Here is an 11,262-nt window from a genome sequence, read left to right as displayed (position 1 = left end):
GTTCAATGTCTCTGGAAAGGAAAAAGGTTTTTTTTTCTTTCTTTGAAGTAGGGGAACTGTGTGGCTCTGTTTGTACTTCAGAGACTTTTTTTTTTGAGCCACACAGAAGCAAGTAGAGTTCTTCCAGTGCACTTAACTGCCTGGTACACTTCTGTGAAACTGAGGAGCAAAATATCTACAAAATTAGTCTGCCGAGCTCTTTACTGTCACAGCTACAGTTCACTAGTAAGCATACAGCTTCATTAAACCGGCGTAAATCTCTGAGTTGGCACGGTGCGGTTTCTAAAACCACTTCTCGGTACTTTTACAGCAGCACTGGTGGCTATAAGGACTTGTGGTCTGGGTTGTGGTGGAAACTGGAAACTACTGTGTATATTAAAGAGCTTTCTGATTTTTTTAATAAAGGACTTCTATGAAATACGTAACTTTTTCTGATGGTCTTTTTCAAAGACTATCTGTAGTTCCAGTTCATGTTTAGTGTATGGTTTTGTTAATTGGAGAAGTGTAACTGTAGGTGTAAGATATTACTAGTTGCTTAGTATCATGTTCTGAGTTGTTGATAGACTTCGCTTGTGGCAGTCAAAATGCAAGACAGGCAATGAGAGGTGTTGAGGTCAAGAGGGGCCTACGTCACTCTACCCTAGCACGTGAACAGCCTGAGTAATCTACAGCATCGGACTGTTGGTGGAATGAAACAATTGTATACAAATTCTGTGCGTAGGTCGCACGCTGCTCCAGAGAAGTGCCTACATTCTGAGCGTTTTTATGCAGGTCTGTGTAATAGTCAGGGGGGTTTTGTATGAAATCTTTACTCGCGATCGCCTTGTCACTATGTTTAGTTTTCTTTGGGTTCCAGAACACAGAATTCTGCTCAGTTGTGTGGCTCTAAATTGACTTTCTTTTGAAAATGTGGAAGGGCCTAAAGGCAATCCCATCCTTGTGACCACAAAACAAATCTTGTCCAATGTCTGCTGTAAGGAGAGGCCCCACCAGTGTTTTTTCTCAGTGACGAGTGTTTGTGTAGCACTGTGGCAGGATCCCAGCAAGATACAAGCCAACGACTGATCCCGTATAGGTGCTAAAGTACGATGAGCGGAATCAGCGAGAGAACTACCTTAACGTTTAGTTGGGATCAAAATAATACTTCTGAAATTAATCCCTGCAGTTTCTGTGCCTGGGTTTGCATTATGGGTTGGTCTTCTGGAGTGCAGGCACTGGTTTAACTATGTCCAAAGAGGTCAGGAAGGAGCGCACCTTCCTCGCACCTAGCTCGCTGCAGCCTCTAGCGGGATTTCGGGCTGTGGGATCAGACTGCAGGATCGTTGAAGTGTGGATAGTGTAGGTGTCGAATCCGGGCACTACTGTTTCGTATGACTGCTCGGCCCCCGTTACAGCCTGCTGCATGGCCCGCTGCTTGCCACTGTCACCCATAACTGGGCATAATGCCGGGTTGTTTTAATTTTGTTGGCTTTTTGTTTGATGTTTTAAGCTGTGGTCTGACTGTTCGAAGAAGTGCCACTTCTGTTAACCCACGTGTCTTAATTTGCATTGAGGACTTCTTGGCTTGCACTTATTATTTGTTTGCTTGCTTTTCCAGTGACTTGGCCTTACGGAATTGCTTTCTTACATCCGATTTAAATGTCAAAGTGGGAGATTATGGTATAGGATTCAGTAGGTACAAGGTAAGTAAATCTAGTCATGTACCACTGCTTTCAAAGGGTTTGGGGCCTAAGGTTATAACAAACGTACTTTAAATATAAACTGATACTAGATTGTCCTTGATTTGAGTAATGACCTTTCAAAGTATAACTGGCAAATAACTGCAGCAAGCTCATGTAACAGGATACATGATCTTTCTAGAGATGAGTGGAGTTTATGCTTGTAGAGGGGAGCTTCTAGTTAAATCTGTCTTTTTTAGCCCCTATTTGCAGTAGTCCTAAAATATGAACAAATTAATTTTAATGTTTTAAGAAAGGAAAAATTAATTAATGAAAATGTTCAAAGTATTGAAATATTTCAATACAGTGAAAAATTCACAGCATTAATTAGAAATGTTTTCTGAGTACCAAACCGTAAACAAGAAGTTGGCATTCAGTTTCTCTGCTGTGCAGTGAACAGTGAATGCCTTTCCTCTATAATATTACTGGAATTAATTGTTTTAATTGTACCTTTTTGCATAGGGATCGTGTAAAGCTGTATTAAGGAAAGGACTGATAATTTCTGGAAGTTGATCCAATGTTTGTTCATTCTTTTTCTGTTTCTTTTATCAATAATTTAGGAAGATTATATTGAGACAGATGAGAATAAACTTGTTCCTCTCCGATGGACTGCACCTGAGTTAGTAACAAGCTTTCAAGACAGATTGTTATCAGCAGAGCAAAATAAATACAGTAACATATGGTATGTAGTAGGCTTTAAAATAATTCAATGAGAGATTTGTGAACACACTTTCAAATGTTGCACAAAGGAGTAAATAATATTTATAGTGAAATTGAATATGGGTCTGATGCACTGCTTTATTTCTTCATGTACAGTAGGTTAATCTCTACAAAGCTGAAACTATATCTTGCTTTGGAAAAAATGCTTAGAAATCTGTTCCTAATAGATTAAGAAAAACTATTTAGCAGAAGAGTAGGTTTTATATTAATAAAAGCCATTACTGTGTATTTGCCAAATGCCTTCAAATGTTTATAAAGGCAGGAAAGAGCAAACGATTTTTCTAGTAATGTGGTATCTGTGGATGACATAAGTTGATCCCGGTAGAGACTGGTTAAGTTTCATTGGTAGAACTAAGGTAGAATTGAGAGTAGCATCTTAATTTCTTGCTGCAGCATTTGACAGCTGCAATTAACTGCTTATCCCTGCTACCAAAGAGCTTATAGAAAGTGGCTGGTGAAAATCTTGCAGATGAACTTTTTGAAGTTGCCAAGTTCTGTTTCAGTGCTCAAGTCCTAAGAAATTTGGATAATGGAAACTGGGACTTAGGCTAGCATTTCTGAAAACCTTGTGGTTAAATTCCTGTTTATATATTCACAGGATATTAAATAGTAAACTAGGCTTTATTTGCTAATGTAAAGGTAGGATTGCAGAAGGCAGATGGGATAGATAGAAATTATCTAAATACTGATTTCCTTGTATCCTTCAGATACTTCCTCAGATCGTACTGTTCATCTGCACTGCAAGCAGCCAGGGCCTTAAGGTTTCCAACTTGAATTTTAGTGCCCTTTAGACAAAGATGCTTTGGATGGGTTTGGACTAGGTGACTTCCAGAGACCCCTTCCAGTCTAAATTGTTCTGCCGTAACACATGCAGAGTCAGTTACTCTGCATTTTGAGCAAGGAAAGGTTGCTCAAAGATCAGCAACCCTACTCACTGAAAATGTGATCAGTGTTATACACGGAATATGCACAGCACTGAGCAAAGAGGTGGCTTCTGACCACTGCAGCTTAAAAATAAGTAATCTTATGAAAGCAGAAACAAAGGTTAGTTTTCTAGTGGTTTGACCTATAACTGCAATTTCTGATGAAAGCTTTTCCTACTCTTGGACTAACTGTAAGGCTTTTTTATTTTGCTCCTCTAAATAGGCATTTTTGGATTTTTTGACTGTGTAGGGGTTTCTTTCATAATTGAGTCATTTGAGGGCTCTTATATTTTGTTGCCTTCATTGTCATTGCCTTCAAGCAACTTTATTCTTGAGGCTCCTAGCATTCTGTCAAAATTAGTTTACACGTTCTGAAATTATTACAGAGACAATGGGAGAGTGATATTTGTTTCTTACCAGTTTTGCCTTGCATAATCCTTACTTTTTTTTCTAAAGGCAACTTTAAAATAGTTCCTAGAATGCACAGTCGTTTGCTGTTCTTTTTCAGGTCCCTGGGTGTCACGTTATGGGAGCTGTTTGAGAATGCTGCTCAGCCTTATTCAGACTTTTCTGACCGGGAAGTCCTAACCCATGTCATAAGGGAGAAGCAGGTTAAACTCTTCAAGCCACGTCTGGAGCAGCCATACTCTGATAGATGGTAAACTTTAAATGGTTTTATTTATTCTTAAAGCTGCTGAAGAACTTTCTCAAAGTACTCAGTTCTCTTAAGTATATTGAAATTGCTGTGAGGAGTCATGCTCCTAGCAAGGAAACCCTATAGATGGACATTTCTGCCAGTGATATTATTACTCCTTACCTTGTTAGATATCTGAATTTTATAAATTCCTTTACAGTGTGAAGCATACTGAAACATAGTTCTTACTTGTATAGGTATGAAGTTCTACAGTTCTGTTGGCTACCTCCAGAAAAGAGACCAACAGCAGAAGAAGTGCATAGACTTCTAACTTATCTTCGCATGCAAAGCCAAAGGGACTCAGAGATTGATTTTGAACAGCAGTGGAATGCCCTTAAACCAAACACCTCGAACAGAGAAACAAATAATTCTGCATTTCCAATCTTAGACCACTTTGCAGGAGATAGACTTGGCCATGAGATGGAGGAAGTTCTTACTGTAACTGAAACAAGCCAGGGTCTCAGCTTTGAATATATCTGGGAGGCAGCTAAACATGATCATTTTGATGAATGTGGACCTGTGAATCCTGACGAAGCAATGGCATACACAAGTATTTTCTTTCCAGTGGAGGTTTTTGAGAGGTCGCTTTCAGAGCAAGGGGCAGGCGCGCAGGATGGAAGTGGTCAAGAAACATCACTTGCTGTCCCTGGGGTGTTACCCGTCTTTGATGCACACAAGCTGTCTGTTGGAAATGACTACTATATCCAGTTAGAGGAAAAAGGAAGTGGCTGCAGCATAAACTTTGATAACCAATCAGTTGTACTAACTACAGAAGTTGATCATCAAGAAGCTGCACAAGAAAAAGGTTCACATTTTACAGTTCTCAGGGATCTTGATGTTGAAGAATCTAGCACTGACGGGGACTTCTTCCACTACAATACAGATCCTAAAGAGGAATTTTTGCCTGCTGCTAGTAGTCCAGAAAGTCCTTTCCAGAATATATTTAATGACGTTGACAGATCAGAAGAACTGACAAACAAAAAAATACTTGGTTTTGCTGAAACAAGTGATATTCCTAAAGACTTTAAACCAGCTGTTTTAAACTCAGCCGCAGATGCTAGAAAGGCAATAGGCCTTTCTGAGAAGGAGCATTCTAGTCATGCTTCTGAAAAGGAAACAGTTTCCTTATGTGAAAATATCTCTAACCAGTCTGAGTTGGAAACTTTAGAAGAACTTTCTGATAACTTCTTATTTCTTCAAGAGAAAAACTTGTTAACAGGGTTATTGTCTAACAAAACCAGCAGTGATTTTGGGCAAAAACCAGATGTTCTAAAAAGTTTATTAGAAACCTCAAATAGAAACTCTGTAGAGCCTGAGCCTGGGCTGGCTGAAAATGCCCAGGTCTTTTCTTTAATAAGTGAAAGTCTTAGAACAGTGAAAGATGAAAATTTGAACCCAGTGACAGTGAAGAAAGACCCAAATTCTCAGTCTGGGACTACTGTAGACATGCAGGCATCCTCTAGTCCATCTGCAGCACGTCAGTCATGTGATAAACATGCAAATCTTTCTTATTTGAAGGATGAGGGAGAACTTTTAAATGCAGAAGTCAATGAAGTCGTGTCCTGTAACGTTGATATTCTCTGTCAAGAAGAGCTATCCAATAATGCCAAAAATAATAATGCTGGAAATAATCCATACTACGGTGTTGCTGTTGAAACAGATGAGTGTGATGCACAAATAAAACAGGAAATAGCTTTTAGTGATCAGGAAGGTGTGAAAAGAAACTTGAAAGATAAGTGTCCCATATTAAAAAAAGATGAATGTTTATTGGAGGAAAGACAAGAAACATCAAATAATTTTGAGAACTGTCAGGATGTTCCAGAAGAGGTGACATTAATTTCTGTTGCAACTTCAGATTGTACAAGTCAGGATAGTCTTCTGGAAGACAGCCCATCTCCTATACAAACCGCAGAACTAGCCTTAGAGACACCGGATTCTTTGGACTCCTTAGATGTAAATGAGGTTTTAGAATCTTTACAGGCTCAAAGTCCTCAGAAACTTTTGCCACCTGATAAACCTGCTGACAGTGGATATGAAACGGAGAACCTGGAATCTCCAGAGTGGACTTCCCATATCACTGCTGAGGATGCTTCCGGTGTCGATACTACGCTCTGTGGTGTCAGTGAGAGCAGTGTCAGTGCTTTACCTTCTAATCCAGTCATAATTGTTTCAGAAGCTGCAACTTGTTTAGATGCAGTGAACAGCAATCTCGAAGTAACCTCAAAGGTTTTTCTGGGTGGAAATCAAAACTCGTATAGAGACTCTGCCTATTTCTCTGATAATGATTCTGAACCAGATAAAAAAACAGAAGAGACTGTAAATCTGTCAAGAGAAACTGCATGTGGTGTTCCTTCAAATAGAGGAGAGAAGAAAACTGAGGAGGATTACAGTTTTGAAGAGAGGCAGCAAAAGCATGATGATGTAAGGAATTACCAGGATACCAATAATCAAAATGGAAAACTAGAACTAAATCACAACGTAGAGATCCAAGAGGTGGATGTAAGGATGCAGGGTTGTCCGGATGATTGGGCTGAGGCAGCTCTGAATTCCCTGGAAATATCGATGGAAAGTAACCTAAGGGATGAAATCAAACTATCTGAGACTTCCCATAAAACCGTCTCTTGTGTTGGCACTAATACTTCAGAACTTCTTTCACACAGAGACTTAAAGTCCGTGCATAACATACACAGCCCTTTAGATCTGAGTAACAGTGAGAAGTCCTTCTACCACACTGAAGGGCAAAAACTGAAAGAGCCAGATATTGAAGGAAAATACCTTGGGAAACTTGATGTTTCTGGAATGCTTGATTTAGAAGATGGTGACGATGCAGATGAGGAAGATGAAAACAGTGATTCTGAGGACGACATGAGGACTTTTCATATGCATAGTCTGAGTTCTGACAGTGAAGATGAAACTGTTCATCAAGTACCTGAGATACTTACTGACAGGGATGATGGAAAACATCTGAGAAGCTTGTTGAAACTTCCGAAACCTCTTAATGAAAGGCAACACGAGCACTGGAGAAATGAGAAAAAGGCTGTAACGTTCTTTGATGATGTGACAGTCTATTTGTTTGATCAGGTGTGTATCTTTTTTTTAATTACCAAGTGATGTTTTTGCTGATTTGGGTTTATTTAAATGAGTTGTGGCAGAACAGCTTAATAATTGTGGAGACATTATTATAGGATCGCCTTTCTTGTTTTGGCAGGGTTAGATCTTGTTTGTGATGTGGGTAAGCTTTCCTTGGCTTGGTGCGGTTGTGTGCTCCTGGTAGAATAGCAGCACTAGTTTGAAGTGGAGGAGAATCTTGCTTTGGGTAGGGTTGGTTGCCAAATCTTGTATCTCCATTGCTTTGAACACTTGAGTGCATGTGCTCAACAAAACATAGTTTTTAGTGACATCTTTCTGATAAGCTGTACAGCTGTTTATAAGCTGTATTTAATTAGATATGTGAGATAGTATCATTATAGACCAGATGTTGTAGCTTTATAGAAGCAGATTATCTGTTTAATGAGTTTGTGGACATTAAGTTCAAACGCCTTTATAAAAGGAAGGAAGAAAAAAAAAAAACCAAAACAAAAAACCAAACTGCAAACTGCAACCTAGCTCTGAATCTCGCGTTAATTAGCAGTGAGGTAAATTTGCCTTAAACCATAATCAAAGATGAGAACAGTGTTTACAGGGTAACGCTACTTTTTATTAACCCAGGGCGATTCAAGTTCAGTGAAATACTGATCTCCTTATAAAATTCAAGGTTACCTTTGTTTCCTTACGTGCTTTATCAATTTTTAACTTCTGTAACTTGATACAGAGGGAATTGTATTTTAACATTATGGCAACTGAACTAGTACAGTGAGTTTAAAAGAACAGTCACATTGTCAGGCTTTGGAAATGTTGCTTACGATGACGCACATAAGTATTTGAGATAATTATGTTTTGGAATAGAAAACGTAGGTGATGTATTTGTGCTTAGGCAGTCTGTAGAATAGTAATCCTTTTGTCAGAGGAGAAGGAAAAAAATTACTCATGTTTTAAACTGCTCTTAGTTGTTGAACTCTTATTACAGTAACTGATAAAATGTTGGCTTCCAATACTGGTCATGCGAAGTCTGTCTTTTTATCCTGAAGCATGATTAAGAGGTAAAAAATACATACACCCCTCCCCCCCCGCCCCAGCTGGGAGATGGGATAAGGCTTTACTGAGGAGAAAAATCCCCTACCTGTATCAGGCTGATAAGGGAACTGTTTTCAGTTGGAAGATGTTTTAGCTTTGTTCCTAGAAACATGAAACCTTTTTTATATCACTACTAATATTTAAATAGTTATTTCCTGCATGCATTTTAGTGTAAATTGGATACAACTTTCTTCAGAAATAAAGTATGAGCATATGCTTAATCTATAACTGAAAGTGTTGTTGTGTGCTAAGCGTTTACAGGTCACTTAATTCCACAGTAGATTGGTTGGTGGGAGTGGAGGGTTGTAATTTTTGGAACGCTTGCATCTATAGGCATGAACACATTGTGTGCACAGGAGAGTTAAATAAGCTATTTTGTTTGCCTTAGGAAATGCCAACTAAGGAGCTGGGAAACCGTGCCGCAGACGTGAACGGGGAAGGCTCTCACAGCACTCCTGTTCCATCTTCGAGTTTTAGTTACCTAAACAGATTTGCAAATTCAGAAAGCTCAACAGACGAAGAAGGTACTTGACTATATTTATACACAGCAGGGGCTGAGGCTGTTTTATACATAGTCTTTAATGAAGTGTCATTTAAATTGTACGTCATTTGTAAATTCACCATACTGGCTTCAACTTTGCATTCTAAGTGTGCACCTCAGTCAGGCTTAGACACTAGTGCTCCTGGTTACTGGAGCTTGTGGTGTAACGTGTTGTCGATAGTGATGTGTCTGGGGTGTTTTGAGAGGCAGCTGCACTATGGGAGACAGCGCTTTGTGACTCCCAGGGCTAAAACAGAAAAGCTACAAGCTTGTTTTGGGTTAATGCAACCTTCCAGGGGCTTGCTATTAAAGCTGTTCGTGACTCTGCATGACCGTGATTTGTGTCTCTTTTTTTTTTTTTTCCTCCCCCCCAAGGTGGGGGTTTTGAATGGGATGATGACTTCTCTTCTCCAGAGCCATCCTTTATATCGAAGGCAGCTAATACTCTTATTAGTTCTAAACCACCTCTTCAGTCATCAAAGTACTTCTCTCCACCTCCGCCTTCCCGGACTCTCGATCAGAACTGGTCACATTCATCCCCCTACTCCAGATTCTCTATCTCTCCAGCAAACATGGCAAGCTTTTCTCTTACGCATCTTACAGATTCAGATATAGAGCAAGGAGGTAAGTGTTTTAGTTATAATCATTATTTTGAAACTACAGATGAAAAACTGTGCAAAGATATGCCATGGATATGAAATATCTTGTTCTATTTTAAATACTTAAATATATTTCTAAATTAACAGTATAAAGGCTAGGTCTTGTATTTTAGTTAAGACATGGCTTTCCATTCAAAATAGGATTATTTGCATCCAAGTTGCTACAAACTTGTGTATGAATATTCTAAGGGACATTCACAGGACAGGCTTACAATTTTTCTGGTAAAAAAACCCCAGTGCTGTCTTTACATACGTGAAATCTATGCAGTCCTTAAGCTCTTCTGCCTCACTGCTGCAGTTGAATAATTCTCATTGCGCTGTTGTAAGTCACAGTTTCCACTGCACAGGGTGAGGACTCTGGGAACGTGATGTTTCTGCCATGTTGTCTAAGCTTATTTCACAGTTCAGTTTCTTTTCATGCTGCTTTTTAGAAAGTGTGTTCTTGACATTCTCTCCAGAACTGCACTATGTTCTCTAGAGCTGCGAGTAGGATAGTTTCTGTTAGGAGAGCCAAACAGTCTGTCAGCAGTATTTGTTTACAGCTTTCTTGTCTGTAACAAAAACCTTTTTTTATTTTAAGCTTTGATACATTTTTGATGGTTATGAGAAGCAAAAATAGGCAGACTTGAATCAGTTCAGCATATTATTAATCTTGATAAAATGTTGCAGCCTTGAAAATACCTAGTGATAGACATTGACCATTAGCGAGGCTCAGCAATCCGTAATATTTAATCGGTGTTGTATTGTTCTTGTGTTGTGCTTATCGATTAGATAATGTCTGCTGCTTAGTAACTTACAGATAAGAGAGATTGTTTTGAGATCCTGCATTGCCTTACATGTCCTAAGCAGTGACATTGAACTGTGCGATTTAAGCAGATGTCTGTGTATAAATGTACCGAATGTTTACAGAGGTTGAGAGCTGAAGGGAAAGATTAACCAGAACTTGAAAGTGTGGAACAGCAGAATGCCAAGTTCTAGGGAGAATCTTACAGAGAAGTGAGGGTTGTGCAAAAGAATCTCACTATACCTTATGACTTTTTCTCTACTAATAGGAAGCAGTGAAGATGGAGAAAAAGATTAAATGAATTAAAACTTCCCCGGACTGCATACATAAAACACACAGACTTTGTATCGGAAACTTCTTTATCTAAACTCGGGATCCTCCTGGAGTAGCACAGGTAATCAAGAAGTACTAAGAAATGAAAGTAAACACTGAAAGCAATGTTAAATCAGGACATTAATTTGAATGTGTATTTAACTTTGTAATGTATTTTTAAATCAGTGCAATTTTGCTCTTCATTGAAAGATGATTCTGCCGCTGTTTTCAAGTACTTGAAGTATTTTTCAGATAACTTAAACAAGTAAAGCAATTACACTACAGTCTGGTTTATGTATGAGATTGTATAATATTCTTTTTATATTTTTCTGTGTAGTTCGTTATCTATTTGAACATACCCCTGTTGTAGAACTGTGTACACTGTCCTGTGCAGCAGGTGGCTGTGTTGCTGAAACTGTATGAATGGTAGTTGATCAGTAGTGAGCCATATTTATTCAAAAAGATATCACTACATATTACTTTGCTTATTACAATTGCACTATGGATTACTCTTCCTTTATTTCCTGACGATGTACAGAATCAAAACCTGAAATCTTTCACGGAAAACAAGACAAGTTGAATTGGCCCAGTTATCCAGTTTAATTTGTCCTTTTTGTAGCCTTTGCTATGCACGGTACTTGTAAAACGTACATAACTTCTGAGTGTTACGTTAGACTTGCTGAAGACTTACATTCAGTACCATTTCTAAATTATAATGGTTATAGATTGATAGTGTTC

General features: G+C 38.7%; 1 protein-coding gene across 1 annotated transcript in view; it reads left to right on the top strand.

The window, feature by feature from the left end:
* LMTK2 (lemur tyrosine kinase 2) overlaps nucleotides 1-10,980 on the top strand; it is a 26,908-nt gene extending 15,928 nt beyond the window's left edge. Inside the window, exons 8-14 of the mRNA XM_010141084.1 lie at nucleotides 1,598-1,682; nucleotides 2,279-2,400; nucleotides 3,870-4,019; nucleotides 4,253-7,136; nucleotides 8,617-8,752; nucleotides 9,145-9,393; nucleotides 10,481-10,980. Coding sequence (XP_010139386.1) covers nucleotides 1,598-1,682; nucleotides 2,279-2,400; nucleotides 3,870-4,019; nucleotides 4,253-7,136; nucleotides 8,617-8,752; nucleotides 9,145-9,393; nucleotides 10,481-10,509 — 3,655 coding nt within the window. The 3' untranslated portion in view covers nucleotides 10,510-10,980. The remainder of the gene's footprint in view (nucleotides 1-1,597; nucleotides 1,683-2,278; nucleotides 2,401-3,869; nucleotides 4,020-4,252; nucleotides 7,137-8,616; nucleotides 8,753-9,144; nucleotides 9,394-10,480) is intronic.
* The last annotated feature ends 282 nt before the right edge of the window (nucleotides 10,981-11,262 follow it).

The sequence above is a fragment of the Buceros rhinoceros genome, unplaced genomic scaffold, assembly GCF_000710305.1.
Source record: "Buceros rhinoceros silvestris isolate BGI_N320 unplaced genomic scaffold, ASM71030v1 scaffold17008, whole genome shotgun sequence".
NCBI lineage: Eukaryota > Metazoa > Chordata > Aves > Bucerotiformes > Bucerotidae > Buceros > Buceros rhinoceros.
Note: the sequence above shows the minus strand (reverse complement) of the source record. Positions and strands in the feature narration are given on the sequence as shown.